At 32.8% G+C, this 23,938-nt stretch overlaps 2 protein-coding genes across 23 annotated transcripts; one reads left to right on the top strand and one right to left on the bottom strand.

Moving 5' to 3' along the window:
• Positions 1-8,298: 8,298 nt before the first annotated feature.
• Positions 8,299-12,196, top strand: LOC114278901 (putative ion channel POLLUX-like 2). 22 transcript variants are annotated; one of them, XM_082882340.1, is made up of 11 exons: positions 8,299-8,720; positions 8,973-9,077; positions 9,161-9,252; positions 9,721-9,819; positions 9,975-10,098; positions 10,171-10,237; positions 10,846-10,869; positions 11,267-11,323; positions 11,409-11,515; positions 11,788-11,843; positions 11,932-12,196. In XM_082882340.1, the coding sequence occupies exons 3-6, from the start codon at positions 9,190-9,192 to the stop codon at positions 10,233-10,235; spliced, it is 351 nt and encodes a 116-aa protein (XP_082738466.1). In that variant the 5' UTR covers positions 8,299-8,720; positions 8,973-9,077; positions 9,161-9,189; the 3' UTR covers positions 10,236-10,237; positions 10,846-10,869; positions 11,267-11,323; positions 11,409-11,515; positions 11,788-11,843; positions 11,932-12,196. The 22 variants fall into 22 exon arrangements, 18 of the variants coding, with proteins under 18 accessions (XP_082738466.1, XP_082738458.1, XP_082738465.1 ...); XM_082882332.1 differs by having other exon boundaries at positions 10,161-10,237; XM_082882339.1 differs by lacking the exon at positions 10,846-10,869.
• Positions 12,197-13,236: 1,040 nt separating this feature from the next.
• On the bottom strand, positions 13,237-16,571 carry LOC114278902 (BAG family molecular chaperone regulator 2). Its single transcript, XM_028221062.2, has 4 exons — positions 15,349-16,571; positions 14,581-14,837; positions 13,990-14,136; positions 13,237-13,908 (listed from the first exon to the last, which is right to left on the bottom strand). The coding sequence occupies exons 1-4, from the start codon at positions 15,542-15,544 to the stop codon at positions 13,552-13,554; spliced, it is 957 nt and encodes a 318-aa protein (XP_028076863.2). The 5' UTR covers positions 15,545-16,571; the 3' UTR covers positions 13,237-13,551.
• Positions 16,572-23,938: the final 7,367 nt, after the last annotated feature.

The following is a 23,938-nucleotide window of genomic DNA, read 5'->3' as shown; positions in this document are numbered from 1 at the left end:
ACAAAATCGCACCATATATATATATATATATGAATCTATACATGAAAACATATGAATCTATACATGAAAACATAATTCAAATCAACTATGCACAGACCCATACCTTTACAACATTAGGAAGCCCCAATCGCGACGAGCGTCTGCCGTTCTTCTTCCTTCCCCTTCCCGCAGCTCTTCTTTTTCCCCTTCCTGGCTCGTTTCCTGGTTCGTTGCTCCTCTCAGAATCCACCCATAGCAATAACCCTTAGAAACCCAACTTTACCGAACCAAACAGATCGAAACCCAACCCTTGTTGCTGATGGCTCACGCACGGGTCCTTCGATCAAGACCCAAACAGAACCCAGCCCTAGCAACCGAACCAGAATCACAATTCAACTCCCAACAGCCCAATCGACCGCCCCACAGCACCCCCGCAGCTCACCTAACGGCACCTTCTGTGACTCGCAGCACTCTTCTTCCCTCCTTTCTCTCTCTGCCCAACTCGTCTCTCTCCTCCTTTCGCGACTTCGAGGTTCGATTCCCCACCCTCAAACAAACAACACAAAAATCTAGCCCCTCACCATTCGATCCCGTAACAACAGAGTGAGAAAAGCCGTGATGCCTTCGTACCACACAGGCGCTGTCGGGTCTCACTTTGGAGCTCGCCGGCAGCAACCCTTTTCCTCCTTCGTAGCTGTCAACCTTCCTCTCCCAACTATATTCTGGATTCTATAGTCTTTCCCACTAAGTTGAATTCTAGGTTTTTTAGAAAGAGAACAGAAAAGTCTATCCAAACACAAACTTGCCTAGCCCCTCCCTTAATGGTATAAGAAACCCAGCTATGGGTAACCAAATCCATCACACACCCTTCTGTACAATGGGTAAAAGGAACAACCAGAGATCCTGATTCAAAAAATAATAATAATAATAATAATAACAATAATAAAAATAAATAAATAAATAAAAATTTATATACATACTAAGGTCGTACCTTCCCAAGGAAAATCTTTAAACCAATCAAAAATTCTCTTTGCCTGTTACAAATATTAAAAGCAAACTGCAACAACCTTAGACTCTTCAAACAAATCGCTCAAGCTATCGCACACTACCAAGCAGCTCCAAATCAGCTACTATTAGTAGTCTGCTCTAAACCTATAAGTCCAATTGATGAGTCGTCTTCTCCATAGATCGCTCTTCCCAACAAAAAGCTGCAAAAAGTCAATGAATTCACACCTCTTCCCCGTCTTTATAAGAGAGCACAAATGCAGGACAAAATTCATATCCAATTACTAACACTCTCCTTTCAACCCATCCTCTCTAAATGGCTTCCGGCGGCCAGGGGCACCGAGATAACACCGTTTGGCGGCCGGTGAACAAGGCTCCAAACCCAAGAGGTCCAAGCTATAGAGCTTCATGCTCCAGCTCTAAAGTTTGGAGCTCCACTCCTACTCACCGCCGCCCTGTGTGTGAGTTTTTTCGAAAGATGCTCTCCATGCCTCCATGGAAATTCCAAGATCAACCATTCGAATCCCCTTGGATCCAACACCCAATATCTGCTCATACAGTAGTAGAGGTGCCGGAAGAATTCCGGGGTAAAATAAGAGGATGGTACAAGGCACTAACCATTCCAGAACTTTACACAATACCACTGTCCCATACTTGGTTTTTGCTAAACCAAGAAATCAACCTCACTCTCCAGGGATCCACCTGCCAGGCAAATCAGGTGTTAGTCCCACATTTCGAGAGGATCCGTATCAACATCCTCTCACAAAGACCGACAGAAAGAGATCTAGACCACCACATCTCTATCATGTCAGCGCCATTGGTAAACCCAAATGAAGATTTGGGACTTGGATGGGACATAGAGAGCCTTACAGATCTCAACATAGGAGAAGAGAGCGTTTCCCGTAGTGCCCAGCCAAACATCCCGCTCAACATTTCACTTAACATCCTCTTCTTCAACACTGAGGGTGTTGCTCGCCCCAACTTCCTCCAACACTACATGCACCTACACTCTAGCAGACGCTTCCACCTCGTCATCATCACAAACACAAAAAAAGAAGGAAGCGAGGCCCAGTTCATGAGCCAAATCATGGGCTTTCCTAACACCAAGACCATTGCCCCCCCTCCTAGCGGTATGGAAAGGGTGAGAGGCGGAATCTGGTGCCTATGGAATGAAGCCGAAATCTCCTGTGAAGTAGTAGAAATTCCCCGGAATCAAGCCATCGCCCAACAAGCCCACATCTTTATCCGGCCGGCTCGCACCGGATGAAATTTAAAATGTAAACTCTCCATGAGCAATCCAAATGCCCCTATTATATCAAAAGCTTAATTTTAGACATCTCTATCTGAATACTTGTCTGCATGAGTTAATATTTTTCAAAACTTTTTAACATAGTCATGTACAAATACTCTCATCAGCTATAAGAGCATCTGTACAGGGGGGCATTATTGTGGGTACTTGTATCAAGCTCAATACGTGGCAAGCCCTACAGGTGCCACATCACCAAAACCCCACCTACGTGGCAGACCAATAAGGCACCACGTCTGGCATGTCGTATGTTTGATACATGGCGAGCCCTGTAGGCGCCATGTGCCAAGGCAACCAAAACTATATGCTTAGCCTAAGCGGGAGCATATATACAAGCCCAAATATATCTAGATATGAAGAGCCCTGCAACAGGCAGCACCATGGCCCCGCAGGGCCCATGGTCCTTCATACCTAGCTACAAGGCAGAACAACAATACAATCAGCCCACGGCTCACTTTTACTTGGATTGATAAACAATGGCTCTCCTAAACATTGAGATAGGCCTGCGGCCCATTCTCTTACTTGATCACTCAGAAGCGAGCCCCTCTCTTAAACATTGAGCTAAGCCCGCGGCCCATTCTCCTACTTGGTCACTTGGAAGCGAGCCCTTGGCTCTCTTAAACACTAAGGTGGGCCCTGGCCCATTTATCTACTTGGATGCCTGGGTTGGGAGCAGAACCCAGGCACTACTGCTCGGGATCATCAGAGGATACTGGACTGGCGGCTGAGGTCATGGGATCGTCGAGATAGTTGTCTTCTTGCTAAGACAACTCTATCTCGACCAGGCTTGGAGAAGAGGCAACAATGACCTTACGTTCATGTCATTCAATGCATATACGAAACGTTACTTTCTGCCTGCCACGAAACGTTGCTCTCCGCCTGCCGGCAAGCCACAGACGGCAGAAGGGCTTATATCACTTCTGGCAGAGTTGAGGAGAACGAGCCACCTGTCCAACAGTTTGCTTGGGCTCCAATACTCCTGCGGCCTATATAACGTATTGTATATGCAGCGAGACACAACAACAACAATACAACTAAGTCTTATGCTAAAACACTCTCTCATACTTTACATTAGTGTTCAAAGATCTATCACTGCCAACCTCTCCCTCTCCAAGCTTGCCTTGACCTCCTCCTCTCCACCTCCGGTGATCCCAAGCCATTGAAGTGCCCGCCATCTTCCCGGATTACTGAATATCTTCTTACTCTTAAATTTTTAACTTGTATATTTAAAACCCTCCACTCTTAAAATTGCATAACTTTCACTCCTCCAAAAGGTGATCTTTGTACGACTTTTAATAGTTGAATGCTGTAAATATATAATTTTAAAGTAGAGTGGATAAGCTGATATTCAAGGTTGATTGAGTAGTAAATATAATTAATCTTTTAAAAATTGGCAAATTTAGTAAATACCTTTTTTGCTTTTGTGCTTCTTAAAATCTAAACATTATTGAAACAAAAACACACACACAAAAAAGGCCCAACCAAAAAAAAAGAAAACTAAACATTTGCAATTAAAGAGATTTGATGATTAAAAAAATGAAGAAAAGAGAAAACGAATGATATATGTATATGATGCATTGATAATGATTATTATGCAAGGCTATTGTAAAAGTATATATATATATATATATATATATATATTTTGGGCCAAAAATTATAACATTAGGATTTGTTTGATTCGACATATTATACTATAGGATTGAAATTATCGATCCATGCGACTCACATTTCAATATTTGGTTGTAATTTTTGCTATTCAGAATAGATTTCGATCGACATTTTATTTAATAAAATTGGTAGATTTTTTAATCTTACAGCTAATAATGCAAAACAAACATAAACTGGTATTACATATTTTCACATTCATTGCAAAACAATCATAACAAGAAAGAAATTATTTATCCTACTAATCCTGTAGATAACCAATCTAACACTAGTTCTATGGATTGTTATTAGTCATGCTAATTAAACAAAGCCTTATTGTGTTAAGATTTTATTTTATTCATAAATTACTATATTTAAAAATTTTCATGACCCTGTCAACAAAAAATTAAACACAAATTCAAAGACTAACATTTGCAATCAAAGAGATTTGATAAAAAAAGTAAAATAAAAAATGAGGAACAAATAAAACGAATGATATATCCTCAACAATGTTCCCGCGAAAATAGTAACCACCATATATATATATATATATATACACTTCCGTTAAGTTTCAAATCTGATTAACCATAACTGTCTCCACATATCGCTTTTTCAATAATGAATAAACTTTGTTATTGATGTAGGACAAGATTTTAAGATTTTCTATATACAACTTTTGGAAGAGGGGCAAGTAACTGAAAAATTCAAAATATCTGTTTATTTGGCATGGAAAATGGCAGATCTATGAACTCGAGGGCGAGTTCTTTCAATGAAGAGGAGACTGATGTAGGACAAGATTTTAAGATTTTTTGTATTTTTAGTTTTAATATTTTTGATAAATTATTTTATTAGGAATCTTGTAATTTAGTATAAATAATTTAGAATTATTAGGTTTCTTAATTTTATTATTTTAGAATTAGATTTTGAATAGGATTTTAAATAGTTAAGAATTCTAGTTTCCTATTCTCTTAGGTCTCCTAATTTATGTTGATTTAGTTTCATAATTTATTTTAGAATTACTTTTCCTACAAGTATTAGATTTAGTTTATTATAAATAGCTATGTAAGCCTCATGGCAAAGACAACTTTTATACAACTTTTATTCATTCATTCAATAATATTTCTCTTCCTTGTGGATTCAAGGTTCTATTTTTTCTCGTGGATTCGAGAGCCCCTTTCGTCTAATAGAACGATATCTAGTCCCCGTGTATTCCGCTGCGTCAGTTCTTCTCTATATGCTTCAACTGGTTGACAAAATTAATTAGACAAGCATTGAAAATCAAATTAAATTGCTCTACACCAAGAAAATCAACCAAATTTACTTTGTGTAGAACTTGCATGCTCTCTTGATGTTGCACCATCTCAAATTCAATTGATCCTCCAACTATCAACCTTGGAATATCAAGTGTAGCATCAACCAATTTCTTTTTTGCACACAGCGGTTGTATTATCTCTTCTTCTGTTTTCTCTTTGTTACTGGGCTCAATCAGATCTCCTTCTTCTTCAATATTTTTATGATTTGTTTGTAAAACTTTCTCCTCAATATTCAAATTACCATGTGTTGATACATGATCAACACTCAAACAAGACTTTGTATCTTCTTATTAGTTTTACAACTAATATCACCACAAATAATATTTTGATGCGAATTTTTTTCTTTTTCAACTATAATTTCATGGCAATGTTTTACCAACTCCATAGAAGTATCTTGATTTGTATATGACAATATATCTTCATGATCATGAAAGTAAAATTTTGTTGCCAAAAACTTTTTCATTGTTAACCATGAATGAAATTTGTCTTTACCTTTGCAAACTCGATAATCTTGTAACCCATTCCACCACTTCAATGCAATTTTATCAAGTTTGTAGGATGCAAATATAACCTTCTTTTCATGAGGAATCTTCATGAATTCAAAGAAATTTTCAAGATCAAGTAACCAATCAAGAAAATCTTCTATTTGAAACTTACTTGAACCGTTAAAATATGAAATTTCTGCAAAATAACGTAAGCTAATGGGTTGGCCTCGGGTGAATCCTTCGGCACAATTGCTGTCAACTATTGGTTGCCTCTGGTTGACGATTAGTCCCAAATCAGCAAGTAGATTACAAATCTCATTGTGAAGTTCGTGCACCTCTAGCCGATGTTCCTCAATCGTATCCCATATGGCTTCCACCCTACGATCAACGTCAATAGGGATTGTGTGTGCTCCATTGTCTTGTGTAATTGAGCTAGGCGAATCCATGCTCTAATACCACTTGACGCAACGGAATACATGGGGACTAGATATCGTTCTACTAGACGAAAGGGACTCTCGAATCCACGAGAAAAAATAGAACCTTGAATCCACAAGGAAGAGAAATATTATTGAATGAATGAATAAAAGTTATATAAAAGTTGTCTTTGCCATGAGGCTTACATAGCTATTTATAATAAACTAAATCTAATACTTGTAGGAAAAGTAATTCTAAAATAAACTAGGAAACTTAAATCAACATAAATTAGGAGACCTAAGAGAATAGGAAACTGGAATTCTTAACTATTTAAAATCCTAGTTAAAATCTAATTCTAAAATAATAAAATTAAGAAACCTAATAATTCTAAATTATTTATACTAAATTATAAGATTCCTAATAAAATAATTTATCAAAAATATTAAAACTAAAAATAAAAAAAAATCTTAAAATCTTGTCCTACATCAGTTATGATGCATTTGCACAGTTGCGCAATACTACTTTAGTTTATTTATGATGCATTGATAATGAGGTGGTTATGCAAGGCAATTGTAAAAGTATATATATATATATTTGGCAAAAATTATAATATTATGGTTTGTTTGATTTGACACAATATAGCATAGTATTGGGATAATCAATCCATGGAACTCACATTCTAATATTTGATTGCAATTTTTGCTATTTGAATTAGATTTCAATAGACATTTATTTAATAAAATTGGTAGATTTTTTAATCCTACAACTAATAATGCAAAACAAACATATAATTGGTATTATGTATTTTTCATGTTCATTGCAAAAGAACCGTGAAAAAGAGATTATTTATCCTACTAATCTAGTTGGATAATCAATCGTACATTAATTCCATGGATTGTTAATCCCCTCACTATTAATCATGCTAATCAAACAGAGCCTTATTGTGTTGAGATTTTCTTTTATTTACAAATTATTAGTATATTTAAGATTTTTCATGACCCAATCAACAAAAAATTCTTGTTTTAACCACCAATAGTATGTTTATTCATCTTTGTTCTAAATTCCCTTGTTCATGGTATGTAAGTTTATATATGTATTTTTGCCCTGGTTGTATGATTTGTAAAGTCTGTTTGTCATTAATATATGTTTGTTGTTGGTTATCGAACTTCTGGATATTGATATATTTTATAAACATCACATAATTGGGTATGTCTATGTTATTTGATCACAATCGAGCCTTATGTTGAGAAGCAACATCAACTCGAGCAGCATATGGTTGCATTGTTGGTTCCAAGTTTGGGAAGGTAGCTATTTATTTCCATCAGCAGTTGGTCTAAAACTAAGTAAACTGCAAGGAATGACTTCATGTTTGTATGAAGCATGGTCCAGGGGTATTGGGTTGTTTCCTCTATCTATTATGACTCATTAGTTAAACAAATGGTTTCCTTCAGTGGATCGATTCTTCCTTCGTTGGAATTGCCATCTTTGCTGCTCTCAGCTTCTGAATTCGTACATTTCAATAGCCCCAGTCTAGAAACCCTAATGTTGTATTTAGGACTATTTTGTGAGGAAAGCAATACAAATGGATCCAATTAGGAGGGAATAAACAAGTACTTTTAGACTTCATGAATAAGCAATTTGAGCTTGGCTCTAGAATGTTTAATGCTGTGTTTGGTTGAAGGATTTGGAGAGAGATTTAGAAAGGGAAAGGGAAAAGGTGTGTGAAAGAGAGATTTAGAAGCGTATTTCCTTTCTACATTCCTTCCATTCCATGTGCCCCTCAATGTAATAGCTTTTATGACCTAACTTCCATTTTCAGCTTTCTACATGCGAAAAATTGTGTCAAAATACTCGGATCCAAAAACTAGGACCATAAACCAGTTGAATCGAGGTGTGTAGTAAATCATTCGAACTTAATTCGAAAACTTCACATGAGTCAAAAATGTGTTCCAAGTTTTGATTTATTTATCTTTCGGGCCAAACTTAAATAAGGGGTTGTTTGGAGTGTCCTAAACACTACAAGAAAATTGGCATACAACAACGTTTATACAACATCGTTTTAAAAAAATGCCATTTTTTAGTGTTTTGCGTATTTTACATTTAAAAAAAAAAAGGAAGAAAGAAAAGTCAATTAACAGATCTCACTCTCTCACACTCGTATCTCCGTCATGGTCCGTCTCTCTCAGTCTTACACTGATATCTCACTCTCACAGACATCACTCCCTCTCAGTCTCTCACACACCGCTCCTCTCTATCGTAATCAAACATCGATCTACATTCCTCGGTCAAACGTCGATCTCTGTCGCTCTAGGGCTTTGCTCTAGCTGTTCTTCATCGAACTCGAACTTGATCTCAATCTGTTATTCATCTCAGATCAAATCATTATCATTCTTCGATTCTCTTCTTCTCTCTTCGATCTCTCTGCAAATCTCTCTCTCTCTAAACTCTATTTGGATCTATCTGTGTTCGATCATGGAGATGGAACGTGTGATCGAGTTTCCACACGCGGACATGGATCGTCGTCCCAGAAAGAGACCGCGTTTGGGTTGGGATGTTGCTCCTCAGGCCCTTAAGGTATCAAATCTGTTCTCTAGATCTCTAATTTCATAATTTTTTTTGGTTCTATTTTTTGGTTCTATTTTTTGCTAGATCTGGTTGAAATTAGATACGTGGTAGATCAGGTATGAGAAAATGTTTATGCTTTTATAAATCTGTAAATTTCATGGTAGATCGGGTTGGGAAAAAGGTTTATTATTATTATTATTTTTTCTTATGTATAATCAATTTTTATGTATGATCTGTAAATTTCTGTCTTCCTTGGTGGAGATGCGAAGTTACTTGAGGTAGAAAAGCTTGTTCTCCGTCTTTTCTTGAGCGTATATCTTCGAGATTGTTCGAATCCCTCTGATCTAAATTGATCTAGGGCTCAAGGTAAGTGTTTTCTGACTTGGATTCGCTAAGTTCATGGTTAAAACAACGATTTGGAGTATATTTACGTTGAGTTTTGTTTGTAGGCATCAGATTGGAGTCTAGGACCAAAAGAATGTATACTACTGCTTGGATGATTGAAGAATATGATAATTATCTTGGACCTGGTAGTGTATTGGTATGTTCTAATGTTCTTTAAGAAACTTCATCATATCTGCTATTTTGTTTGAGGTCATATACAATAATAAGATTTTATTTCGTTGCTTTAAAATTAGGGGGAAACTTTTATAAATTTGGTTTCCTTTAAGGCATCACAGCATAAAACATCTCATAAGATTAGCTGGTCCATTGGGCCGAATACTGAGTTATCATTTTTTTTTTTTAATACATGTGGATCTGCATCAGCCATCAATAGAATGACATCATCATTCATTCATTCATTCATTCTTCTTCTTCTTCTTCTTCTTCTTCTTTTTTGTTGTTGTTGTTGTTGTTGTTGTTGTTGTATTGGTTTGCTTTCACCTCTTTTGAAATCAGACACAAGATATATTAATGTCTTAGATCGTACATTAAGTTCTTAGATTTTAAATATGTTGCTTGAAATTTTATTTTTTAAGATCCAAGTATGTGTAGAAAATATTGTCAGATGTGCCAATGGGTGACAGAAACAGGGCAAGCAGCCTTGCTGGTCAAGGCAAGCTCAAGAATGTCCGGGTTTCCCACAGGGTACTGTTTCATCAATTTGGTTAGAACTATTCATCTTCGTTCTTTCTTTCTTCTTCTTCATCATCTTCGTCTTCATCTTCTCTTTATTATGATTATTATTATTACTATTTAATATAAGTTTGGAATACCTTCTTTACATTCCTTCAAATCCGTCATGATTTTTTATATTCACAGATTAGGAACCCCATGGACTATGATGTCTTAAAGGAAACCATTAGTAATATTCAAAAATCTTTGAAGAATGAAGATATTCCCTTGTCAATCGCTGTAATATTTGATAGAGAATGGCTGCTTGGAGGTAATGGAACATAATATTTGTATTCGCTTAAACTAGCTTATCAGTAATTATTCTTTCTTCAGATCCATCCAGGGCAGACAAACATTCCGCATATTCCGTTCTACTTGCTGAAAATATTTGCAACAAACTTGAAGTGAAGGTGAGCGCAACTCATATTAAATTATCTTGAAGGATATTAACGTTTATTTCAATTGTAAATAACATGAGTATAGCAACTACTTTTTCTTTTCTTTTCCGGGAAATCTGCCTAATAGAATTTAGAATTAAGGAGAAAATTCTCATTTAGGTTGTGAAACTATAAACAATGGGCTAATATGATTGAGGCTTAACATGTGCAATGCTAGAAGGATCCAATTGTATGACCTAGTGAAGCATGCTAGCCGTTCTCTTTATCTTGTAATGCCTATATAGGGCATACATGGGCAACAAGCCCCATTTGGAACCAAGGAAAAAACGCAATATTATGTCAATGTATAATGTGTAATTCAATATATTGTCTATGGTAATTTGGTTGATATGATTGCATTTATGTGGATGTGTGGGTACCCATTTGTGTCAAAATGCACTTGTCTTCATGCTTCCAAACATGCTTGTAGAATTGCCATTTTATTTATCTGTTTTCTATGTTTGTTTAAATATGGATCGTATAGTACTATATTAAGGGCATATCACTTTGCATCATCAAAAATGCTTTTAGGAAATACCAAGCGATGCTAAATGCCTTTTTCCATGTTTTTTTGGGTGCAGTTTACCAAGTTGATGAAACTTGAGGTGCCTCTTTTGATACCAAGAAGGGGTGATGTCATAATTATTATTATTATTATTATTATTATTATTATTATTATTATTATCAAGAGAGGGATTATCGTATCTAACTTCCTCCCTTCTCTCTCTCTTGGTGAAATGTGTTGAGGTTTTTAAGGAATTTTATCGAACAAAAACAAAACATAGAAAGCTTTCTTGGATTTACTCATTGGGTACTTGCAACATAATTGGCAAGTTTGTGCCAAAAACTATAGAGTTGATTGTAGGAACTTGTCAAGTAAATTCCTATTTATATTGTACTTTGATTTGTACAAATCAGGGATTTGAACTTGCTCATAATGTATGAAAGGTTGTTTGTTTGATGAATGAATTTGATAGGTTCTGTTGTGTTTTACATGTGTAGTTGGGCAATCATTGCATCAAAATTCAAGGATAAATCAACCAGGCAATGTAGAAGAAGGTTAATTATTTTATAAAAACATGATTTTTTTAAAATTTATGATCTCCTTTGTCTTCCAATAATTCTTTAATTTTCTGTTTTTTAGTCTAACCCCAATGTTGATGTGACATACCATTGCAAATGGTACACTTACTTGAATTCTGATTTCAAGAAAGGGGGTGGTGTCCAGAGGAAGACTTGCTCTTATGTGAGGTAAAATTGATGCTTTCTGAACTCAAAAGTCGCGATATATCAATACTGACAAGCTAGTTTTTCCTTTCTATTACTATTATTGATATATTTTCTTTTGAACTATATATGTAACACTATCTTTGTTCAATCATTAATTTCCTTAAATTTTCTTTGAGTTCATTTGTTTTGTTGTCTCCAATGGTCCAACAGATAATGCCAAGTGTATTTCAAAATTAGATAATTATTTCTCCATTATTGTCTGTGGGAATTTGATATTTTAAGATCCACTGCAGGCTCGAAAAGTATTTGGTAACAGATGGACTGAAATAGCCAAAGTGGTCTCAGGGAGGTATATAAAGTTGTAATGTTTTATTTCTTGCTTGGCATTGGAAAAGTGTGTGGTAATTACAAATTAATTTCTTCATCTATGCTTACAGAACTGATAATGCTGTGAAGAACTGATTTTCCAGTGTGTAAGAAGAGGGCAAAATATGAAGCCTTAGTGAAAGAGAATGATAACACTTCATACATCAATCCAAACAACAAAAGGGTTATCTTTCGAAAAGTTGTTACATTAAATTTCCAAGGATATAAATTAGAATTTTTATGGTCTTCAATTTGACATTGTAATTCAAATTTGAGCCAATTTGTGTTCTTTTATATTAATTATTAGTCAATTCTTAATCGCTGTTCCTAGTTAAATTTACATTCACTATTCTTAGTTAAATTCTCAATTAATTGGGTTGTGTTCTTTTAAAAAAAAAAAAAGGGGCTCCTTTTGGGAAAAAAAATGTCACTAAATGATGTCATCATGACATCACATCTGAGGTAAGTATTAAAAATGAAGAAAAAAAACGCCACTAAATGATGTCATCATTACGTCATACGTTAATTGTGACGGAAGTGGAAGTGACTGTTACAGATTTTGCGACGATTTAAAAAACGCCGTCTAATATTTTTAGCGACGTTTTTAAAACGCTGTTAAGCTATTGCGGCGGCCGTATCTACGACGAAAATATTAAACATCGCAAAAACCTATTGTGGCGGTTATCAAGCCTATGGCGGCAAGTCAAGTTTCTTGTAGTGAAATAAGTGCACTTTTTGTCTTTTTGGACTAAAAAATTGAGGAAAAAAATATGAATGTTTGGGTTAACTTTTTGACTTTTTATGAAAAAATATGTAATAAAAAATTGTATAAATTAATGTGTAGAGAAAAATTAAAATTGAGAGTTGTGCAGTCGTAATTTTTGACTTTTGATAAATAGTGATAACTTTTTAACTTTTTGAGTAACTTTTTAGTAATTTACCAAACTTAGCCTAAATTTCAATCGAACTAATCACATGTTCATTTATGTAATTTGGTATTCTATATCGTCACTTATCAAGATGAGTTTGATTCAAACTCAGAAATGCATCGAGTTTTGAAAAACTTAATTTAGGTTACAGTTCTATTAAAATCACATTTATTGCTTTTAAATATTTTAACTAATCCCTTTGTCATCATCTCCTGCATTAACACTTTAATCAGACTTGTCAGTATATCATTCAGGGTAGATTAGTTATTTAAGGACAAAAATGTCCTTGGCTCATACTTCTTTGTCATTTTGTATCCTCCACAGAAGCAAGGTATAAAAGATTACTCATTACACATCAACAAACCACTGTTCTAAAGAATCTCACAAAAACCCAAAAGTAGGATTGATTGAGCTCCTTTACCCACAGGAGAGAGAGAGAGAGAGAGATTGTCCAAATGAAATTTATGATATATCTCAAATAACAAATCTACATAAGATATTGATACATCACCATCAATGCCAGAAAACATCCACTGGCATTGACTTGAATGAGGATAAACAATGATATTAATCCCTTATGAAAGTAACCTCAATTATTTTCTGAACAGAATTGACACGTAAAAAAGGGTATATATGCTAACAAAATCTAAGTACACAAAAGAATGGAGGATACATATACCAAACCAAACTTGATACAAATCCAAAAAAACACACTCATCCACGCACACTAGAACATGTAGATATACTTGGTTCACTTACTACTTATAGAAGCAAATCCCAATTGAATTTAGGACTGGCTGCAGTTGTGGATGTTGAAGTCTGGGCCGGCGCCATAGCCAATCCCGAATCAAACGTCTCCCATTGTGTGGTTATGACGACCGGTCCAGACATGGAATGCCTTGATGACTGTGACATCTGGGGCGGTTTGTGTAGTGGCACATGCCCCACAGAATGTCTCGGTTGCTGCTGTTGATTTGGTGATGGTGTTTGCTCATTAGAGTACCTCTGTTGGTGAAATGGTGGTTGTTGCTGTGGAATTGGACTTCCATTGCTCATGGACATCGAGTTTTTGATCTTCAACATGTCCAGAGTCTCAACTAATTTCTGCACTCTTCTCACCTTCAGGAGAGTGAATGTCGTGTCAAATTGAGAACTTAATCAACAACTAAAACCTACATCTTAATGCAAAATCAAAATTACCTGCATTTTCCTCTGCAATTTGACATCCCCATCGCCTATTATCGCATCCAGTTTAAGCAGTTGATTCATCAACTGTTCAGTCGGATTCAACAAATCCTTCTCTGCAACCTTCCCACCTTTAGTGACTACCGATTCAAGCGCAGACACCTACCGAATTTCAATTAACAAAAACAAAAATGGAATTATTATTTATCAACAATTTTATCATCTTATAAACACCAACATGCCCATTTTGAATTCAATCTGGATTTGCTGAATTTGGAATCGGATTCCAACTTTAGCGGCAAAGTTGAATAATCTCATTCGTCCGTCAAAGAATGAAAAGAATTCGGATTTGCCAAATTTGGGATTCAAACCTCAGTGACAAAGTTCAAAAATCTCAATCATCGGCCCAAAATTGAAGATTTAGACGTTTTTCTTGTCACTAGGGTTTTAAATATTGAACGGTAACTATTATGGGCTTCCAATACTAATGTTCACTGCTATAGACATATAATTGTAAAATCGATATTGATACGTACACCAATACGGTTGATACTTTCCATTCTTGATAGATAACTGGAAATTTGCAATCAAATTCAGCAAATATACCTGGCCTGCAAGCCTATCAACCTCCAAGCTGATATCGGAGATCGATTTGGAAGCCTTCTCCATCGTGGCATTCTTTCGCATCTCAAGGTACCTTCTCTCCTTACTAATTGGGTCCTCAACAAGTACAATCTTCGACCGGTCCTTAACTCCGGCGACGTCGAGGAAGGCTTTTGAATCCCTCTCCTTGTTATTGAACAGCAGCTTCTGATCCTCGTGGTGCAGCCCTGTCGGCTCTGTTATCATCTTCTTCAATTCCCCTGCAATCAATTCCCAAAAAATTCTAAATCACAAACCCAACTCTCCTCTCTATCATCTTGTCTTGTTTCTAGTAAAATGGTATTTTTATTTTGATTTTAATTTCAGAATCATGAAAAAATAATAGAAATTAATTTGACAAAATATAAACACTAAAAATGAACTTTTTGAACTTTCTAAAACTATTTTAGCCTTTAAAAAATGTAAAATTATAGGACAATGATTAGTGTTTTTATTTATTACTATTTTTTTTACTAAATTAATTTTCAGTTTTTTTTTTTTTTTTTTTTGTCAAAAAGATAATTCCTAGAAAAGAAATTTTTTAGTGTATTTTTCTGGTAAAATTAGTTTGTAAATTTTTTACAAAAATTATGAAAATATATTCTAAAAATTCAACCAAACAATGGTTTGGTTGAATTTTTGTTGATGAAAAAAGTTTTCAGAATTTGTTTACAGAAACAGATTCTGAAAACTTCATCAATTGTTTTTTTGTTGGGTGTTGATTTGAGTTACCGAAAGTGGCTTGAGAGCTGATATTGATTTCGTGGTAAATGGACCGGAATTTGACTCGGACTCGGATGGTGGGCGGTGGGATGCGGTGTTGATCGGAGTCAGTTCGCTTCTGAACCAGCATTCCGCCGGGCCTAAGCTCCCACTCTCCTTCTCCGCCGCCGTTGGCCGGTGAACTTCCCGTCGTCATTCGCATCATCTTTTGATTTCGTGTCGGTAATGTGTTTTTTGAGATGGGTTTGTGATTTTGAATTTGAATTTGCTGTGATTCTTCGACAGAGTATTTCTAGATCAAACGTTTGACTTGTTTAGGATCTGTAGAGGAATCTGAGAAACCCATCATCGGAGACCCAGTTCTGAGCTTCTCCATTGTCGAAATGTCAGATCTCTCTCTCTCTCTCTCTCTCTCTCTCCAACCCAAATCTGCAAAAAAATTATCAAACCAGCAATGTTAATACTGCGATTCACACGATGAGACTCTCCGAGAAAATCAATGTTTGACAAATGAAAAGAATTTCGAAATATTGGCTCTCTCTCCTCTTTCTCTCTCTCCTTGTGGAGAAGATTCGAAGAAGGAGAGAGAAATTATAAAAAAGAGTGGACAGCCAACACAACAACGCCAATGACCAGAGAACACAAAACACACTACATATATGTATATAAGAATAATAATAATTGAGTTGTATTTTATTTTATATGTATATAAGAATAATAATAATTGAGTTGTATTTTATTTTATAATTACTAGTAGATGACATTATTTGGGGTTTAAATTCGTGCTGTTTGTATCGAAAACAGGACAAATGAAACTATCTTAGCTATAAAAAATAAAAAAATTAGTAACTTAGATGTAGTTTTTTTTTTTTTTTTAAGATTAATTACACTAACTCCCTCAATTATTAACAAATATTAAATTATTTATTTCATTTATAAATTCGTACATATTGATATCTCAATTATAAAAATTATATAAATGCGCTATTATTGGAGGTGGTCCGAAAGGGATCTACAAGAGTAAACATCATACATTAAATATATTTGAAAAAGTTAAAATATATGAATTCATAAATAATGAAAATAAAATGATATTCATTAATAATTATGAAAGTATTGATATAAATAATCTTATTTTTTTTGTCTGGAAAGAGCATCAATATGAGGCAACAATTTTGTGCCAAATTATGATTCAAAACCAGTTTTCTGTTTTATCTAGCTTTTTTCTTTTTCTTTTCTCGCATTCATTGGACTATCTATTCTAATAGGGAAAAACTATGGTACTCCTCAAAGGTGTGTATTATGTAAATATATTAATTAAATAATAAAATGATATAACTATATATTTTTTAAGTCATAATTAAAAAATTGATCATAATTGAAGAAAAAATAAATGGTGCATATGATATAATCTTTTTAAAGGGTGTGTATATTAAAATTTCTTATTCTAATATTCTTTTATTAAATAATTCTTCTATTATTCATCATCTCAATAAACAGTATCCAAAAAAGTCAGAATAATAGGATAAAATATCTCAAAAAATGATAAATTATCGAATGGAAAATAAAATAGTGTCGTAACAAATTTTGTCCAAGTATTATAATTATAAATAATAGTTAGTTATAAAATTAATTTATTAAGGCGGATGGGACAGTATTTTCATAATTTAATTCCTATATTTAGTTTTAAAAAGTTTAATTTATTGAGACTGATTTAGATGTTGTAATGGACTAATCTTTGACACACGTAATTTTACTTTACATATAATGATAATTATTTGACATAAACTTCAAAGTGGCCTTCAAAAAGCGGAAAATTGCTACATTATTCTAGTTGATAAGGGCCTATATGATTATCATACAAAAAATCATGAGTTCAAATTTTAAGAGGAGTATGAATTTCATTCTTCCCTTCTTCTTAAAATTATTTCAAAATTTTAACTCAATATTTTCCGGTATATATAGAATGGAGGATTTTATATACTTTAACGCTGTGTTTGGTTGAGTGATTTGGGGAGAGATTTGGAAAGGAAAATGAAAAAGGTGTGTGAAACTAGGTGAAATATAGGCATTTTTATTCACATTTCACCTACCTTTTTCATTTTCCTTTCCAAATCCCTCCTCAAATGTCTCAACCAAACACAGCATAAAATTAGTTGAGGTGATGAGAAATTGAAATCTGAGGAGTTTCCAATTTTCACCCATAGTAGAAAAATATTGTGGTGGTGTGGATTCATTAGAGTCTACAAGGAGAAATTATTCAGTATTTTTAAAATAAGGTTTAGTGGTGTTCTATATTGATATTTATTATTTTAGACAATAGAATTTATCATTTTTAAGGTTTTTTTTTTTTAAGAATATGAGATATTTTTTATTGAATTTAATACATTTTTTAACTTTTTTATTTATTTTCAAGATATTTTTACTTTAATCTTAGCATTACTAATGTCAAGAGTATGCTTTAACATTTGTCATTATAAATAAATAAAATAAAAAAATTTAGAAAGTATGTTGGTGACGAGAGTGTTATGGGGAATTTAGGTTGATCCAATCATTGTGTGCTTAATTATGCGAAGGGCATTTATGGAAAGTGATTAGAAAGAGATTAGTTGTCAATTTTTGAAGCCGAGTGTAGTGTTGTTCTGTCTCCTAAGTAAGCTAGCATATGCAAGTATTTCATTAGCTAGGAGGTGTACCTGCTTGCCGGAGCTGTGGTGAATTGCAATCCAATCGGGTTAGATGGTTGCATCTGAAGACAACTCGTAACAAACACACACATTATTGACTTTTATCCAAATGATTTTTACACGATGTCAGTAAAATTATATGATGTTAGATTTCAGCACTGTTCCTTCTACAATTCTATCCTTGCTCAAAATTTATTCACACATTCTTCACAATTTTTTATTTTTGTTGAACATGTTTAGTGATGTTTGTATGTATAACTTTTAGTTAATATTTTTGTAAAAAAAAATTAAATTATAAATAAATAAGTGCTTGACAATTGTTTCTTCTTTAAAAAACACGTTAAAAAAAATTGTGCTTCACTTCTTTTTAAAACAAGTTTTCATTTGCATCTCTTTTATCTTCTCGTCGGTCACCAACTCCAACCATGCCAACAACGGTAAGAGCATCTCCAGCAACCTTTTCATTTCACTAAAAACTCTACAATAGCAAGTCAAATGTTTAAATTTCTTCTCTAGCAGCCTAGCTACTGTGAAGCCAAACTAACATTTTGCTACAGTACCTCGCTAGGAATTTCACTAAAAACTCTACAATAGCAAGTCAAAGGTTTTAATTTCTTCTCTAGCAGCCTAGCTACAGTGAAGCCAAACTAACATTTTGCTACAGTACCTCGCTAGGAAAGACGAGGTACTATGCACTAGCTCTTAATTTTTTTATCCTTTTTTAATTCAAATTTTTGTTTCTAAGAATATTTTAATAGAAGATATCTAAAGTATAAGAATATTTTAATAAAAGATAGTTAAAATAGATAGCCTTATTGAGTGTATATTAAAAGAATAACTAAGCTAAAATAGTAAAGTAAAATTTTGAATAACTATTTTGACTATCCTTGCTGGAGATGCTCACCGTATGACTACCAACATAAACTTGTCCCATCTAAGTGCCGTTTTGGCAACGCAGCAAAAAGCTGTGTTTTGAGCAACTTCCCAAAAACGCCAACCCTTGCAAAAATGCCACTGATCTCATTTGGGAAGACCCAAAAAAGTCACTTACAAATTTTTCAAACTACCCTCTGGAACATTATAATTAATTAATTCAAAAAATTGTTGAGATGTAAAAAATAAGGATATTTTGGTCATTTTAGAGTGATGTGACACTTTTAAAAAATATTAAACCAAAAAGCAAAAAAGTCAATTTTTTATCAACTTTTCAAATCATTTCAAAAAAAGTCAAAAAGCTTAATAAAAAGTCAAAAACTAATTTTTTACCAACTTCTCAAAACACCCCTAACTACCACCTCCGACAAACTACCCAACCTCTGGTCACCTATATGATTATACCAAGATGTTTTCTTGTTCTTCTCTTTAACAAAAATAAAATAAAATAATTATGAAAATGTCTTCTATTTTTCATAAATAGTAAATAATAAATTGTAAATGTTATTAAATACTATCATAATATTTTTTTAGCAACTTAAGGTATTATTATTTTTTTTCATTGTGAATATTTTTTAAGCAATATTTTAATATTATATAAAAATTGTTGGCATATAGTACTTTGGAAAATGATAGTTATTTTTTTATTACATGCATTAATCAATGTGAAACCCGATATCTTCTAATTAATAGGTAAAATGAATTTGATAAGACACCTATAAGAGGCTCCTTTTCAATTTGAAAAAGTCTGGGACCCAGACTTTTTAAAGCCCCAGATTTTTTTAAGTAAGGAACAGTGCGGTAGAAATTAGATTTGTGTTATTTTAGAGTCCATATATAAAATAAATTTAAATTATACAATGATAATTTTAGATAATTTTTAAATATTTAAGTCTGAATTCGTAATATTACTATTTCAATTTTAGATGGTTTGAAAAGGACCTAATTGATTTATGGTGCACCCTTTACTTTATGGGAAAATAACAGAGCAGTGTAGGTTTAGAAGGAAAAAAAAAATATAAATTAGTGATAAAATTTATAAATTTCAATAATTAAAATGTTATATTTTTTCATAATTGTGTAATTTTTTTTAAAAATTATCAGTAAATTTTAATTTTTTTCTTACTTTATTGGAAAATTTTCATATTAGTTTAGAAATTGAAAAATAATTACAAATTAATAGTAAATTTTATCAATATTAATAACTAAGATTATAAATTTTTTCATGCATATGTATATGTAATAATTTTTTCAAATTACCACTTAGAGGTAATTTCTCCTACTTTATTTATTCTTCCTTTTTTTTTTTTTTTGGTTCTTTTTAAATTAAGGCCAAGTTTGGCATCCTCCAAAAAATCTAAAAAGTCAAAAAGCCACTATCCTATTTAAGTCACATCATCTTATTTAAGTCACATCACCTCTCTAACACATCACTTCAAACCCAATCCAAATCCAACCCATATTTCATAAAAAATCAAAAAATATACTTATTTAGTCTTCCCAAACTTGGCATAACTATTATTATTATTTATAAGTTTTGAACTTGTACTTGATTTCAAGTGTTCAACTTTTTCCTAGGATGTGATGAGAAACTTGTATCAAAGGCTACTTTAGGAATCTAATTCCATCATTTGTTAAAAGCAAGAATATATATATATATATATATATAATGATCATATGTTTTGTGACGAACGTGACTCACATGCCCATGTCCTATTTACATTTGAAAAATGCTAGAGTGTCTTACTGCATTATTTAATATTAAAATTGAGATGAAATAAATTAAATATTAAAAATTATGTTAATTTTAATAAAAATATATATTAAATTTAGTAAAAAAATATTTTATATTTTGTGTTTTTTGCCTTCCTTCTTGTGCTCGAAGGAATACTGAGCCTTTGTTTAGGATGTGAGTTGACTTTTTGACTTTTTAATTATTTTAGCTTGAGGTTAAAAAGTCTCATTTATGATTGATTTTTTAGATTTTTTGACTTTTGTGAGGAAAAAAAATAAAATAATTATGATTTAGATGTAACATTTTGTCTTATTGATTTTTTAGTCTATTTTATCTTTTTGTGACTATTTTAACCCAAAAAATTTATGCCAAACATAGCCTAAGGTTGTCTCTCTTTTTCACTAATTACATTGACATTTTGAATTTGAAATAATATAATTAAGCCTCCGTTTGGCAAGGGCTTTTTCAGGCTTTTTTGGCTATATGTTAAGACTTTTTTGAATTTGAAATAACATAATGAATGTGATATATACATATATGTTAAGACTTTGTATTTTCAATTTGTTTAGATATTCTATTTGTGTTTTCAATTGAAAAAGAACTTAAATATTCTGTTGAAAAAGAGTTTTCAACTTGAATATATTTTTTGAATTGAAAAAAAATAAATATATCATTTATCTATATTTTTTGATTTTTAAATCTAACTCTAAAAATAATAAATAAAAAAATGATATATGCTAATTGATTTTTATTTTCAAAAATAAATATAGATGTAACAATATCTGTTTATGGATTTGATGGTTTGAATTGTTTTTATATTTTAAAAATCACAGATTGTAATACTTTATGCAGTCTTGCTAGGGACCCCCAGTGGGGGTAACCCCCAGCACCTCCACCTCCACCTCCACGTGCCGCAAATGAATGAAAAAAAAATTAAAAAAAAATTGACCAATCAGACCCCATTAGGGGTCCTGGGGGTCACCCCTCAGTAGGGGTCGGATGCATTTTCCTACTTTATGTGGATGATGCATGTTGTGATTGTAATATGTGGATGAGGCATGCAGTTAGGGGTGAGCGCGGGTCGGTTGCGGCCATGGAACCTCTCATCTGCCATTCGTCCACTAGATTGGCAGATTAAAGAAAATTAATCTGCATCTGTCTGCCAATTTGACAGATGTGATTGAGCAAATTTGTGGATTGGCGGATGGATGCGAATCGGTTTGACGGTTTAAAATTTTTATAAATTTTCAACATAATTAACTTGTGCACTTCCTCAACAAAACAAAACAAAAAAAAATTATAGTTAATGACTTAAAAAAGTATTACAATCATTATATGTCTCATCTAAAGAAAGAAAATTTAAAACTTTAGAATATTACAATCACTTCATGTAGGGGTACTCGCGGTTTGGTGGTTCGGTTGCGGCCAATGAACCTCAAATCCGTCATTCGTCTAAAACTACGCGGATTGAAAAAAATCAATTGTCATCACGTATCCATCCAAAATGCGACAGATCAATTCGGTTCGGTCGGCTTAGACGGATCGGTATATCTGTTGCTCACCCATAATTATCATGCATAATTAAATATATACATGTTAGCATATTTACGTTAAAATTGTAATGCTAATTATATTTTTATTAAATTATAGGAAATGTTATTTATTTATTATTTTAAATCTTAAAAAATGTTGGTGTAATTTAATTTATTTATTTATTTATAATATATATATATATATATATAAATAAAAATAAAAAGCTATCAAAATCGGGAACGCAAATATCATACCAAAAGAGGACATGCCTAATGAAAAAATTCTCAAAATCTTCTAAATATGTACGCCCCATGTCATCATCCTAGTGACAATCAAGTAAAATTGAAAAATGATCCGGACCCTCCAGGGGTGACCCCCACGGCCCCTCTGGCTTTTGATTGGTTAATTTTATTTTTTTTTTCTCTTTCTTCAATCACCAACTCTCACACATGTGTGTGAGGGGTGGTAAGGATTGGTAATTGAGAGGGTCTCAATCACTTCTCAGTAAAGTTTGGACTGTAATTCAAGTGGATTTAATCTGATTTTTTTAGAATTGTTTGGGTTCAACACAAATTTATGTTAAGAGTTGTCTACATTTATTTAACCTTGACTTAAATTAAACTTGGCCACTCATATCCAACCTGAACATAACTCAGTTTATGTTCAAATTATTCGCAAATAAATTTATTTATTTATTTATTGCAATTAAACTTATTACTTTGTTAAAATTAGACTGTCAAAAAATTTAGTTAATAATTAATAATATCGAAACAAATATATAATGTGTGAGAGAGAGAGAGACAGAGAAGTGAAAGATGAGAATTGAGACACTGATGCATAACTAGACTGATTAATTCATTAAAATTAAACTCTATTAATACTTTTTTGATATATTATTAATACTATCAAAATATTACATTCCAAATAAAATCATCATTTCATCAAAAAAAATTTGTTCTGTCTTTAAATTATTGAAATAATGATAAAATGATCTTTAAATTGCAATCAACTCAGTATTTACTATTTTTAAAAAAATAATATTTTCATAAGGGGAAAATTATATGATACACGTCATTTGCCCAAGTTACGACTTTGATATGGATTATAATATTTTTTATGGGTTAATTGTCCCAGTTTGATAGACTTTGGTTATGCTCTATTCTAATGTTAGTTATGACTTAATTATATACGTTATGGTTATTAATTTTGATTCATTATAATGTTAATTATGATATTAATTTAATTATGACATTTCAATTCATTTTGGTCTACCTAATTCTAGGAGTTGGAGTTACTGCTGTGCAGTTTGCACAACAGTGACTGTTGTACGACTTGTGGAAAGTATTTCAGATTTTATTTTCATCATCCGAACCTTTCAATTTTTAAAGATCATCGCGTAAAATATACTTGTAAAAAATCAAGTTGATCGGATATCGATAGAGCTGATGAAGTTGAATACAAATATAAGTTGATAAAAGGTCTATCGATATCTGATCAACTTAATTTTTTATAAACATATTATACTCGATGTTCTTTAAAAATTGAACGGTTTAAATGATAAAAATAAAGTCCGAAATCATTACCATAAGCCGCACAACAGTTACTATTATACAAGCCGCACAGCAATGACTCCTTATCTCTAATTTCAATTAATCAAATAACAGTAATAGTATAAATTCATACCTAACTACTTAGAAATTATTTAAAATTG

Source organism: Camellia sinensis, chromosome 8 (genome assembly GCF_055761805.1).
Source record: "Camellia sinensis isolate YWXY chromosome 8, ASM5576180v1, whole genome shotgun sequence".
Lineage (NCBI taxonomy): Eukaryota > Viridiplantae > Streptophyta > Magnoliopsida > Ericales > Theaceae > Camellia > Camellia sinensis.
Note: the sequence above shows the minus strand (reverse complement) of the source record. Positions and strands in the feature narration are given on the sequence as shown.

Coding starts and splice junctions, on each gene's coding strand:
- LOC114278901 (XM_082882325.1), top strand. CDS start 9,190: ATGTATACTACTGCTTGGATGATTGAAGAATATGATAATTATCTTGGA. Junction 9,820..9,974: donor GGTACTGTTTCATCAATTTG/GTTAGAACTATT, acceptor TTATATTCACAG/ATTAGGAACCCCATGGACTA. Junction 10,238..10,845: donor GCAACAAACTTGAAGTGAAG/GTGAGCGCAACT, acceptor TTTTGGGTGCAG/TTTACCAAGTTGATGAAACT.
- LOC114278902 (XM_028221062.2), bottom strand. CDS start 15,544: ATGATGCGAATGACGACGGGAAGTTCACCGGCCAACGGCGGCGGAGAA. Junction 14,838..15,348: donor CAGCTCTCAAGCCACTTTCG/GTAACTCAAATC, acceptor AATTGATTGCAG/GGGAATTGAAGAAGATGATA. Junction 13,909..13,989: donor AATTGCAGAGGAAAATGCAG/GTAATTTTGATT, acceptor ACTCTCCTGAAG/GTGAGAAGAGTGCAGAAATT.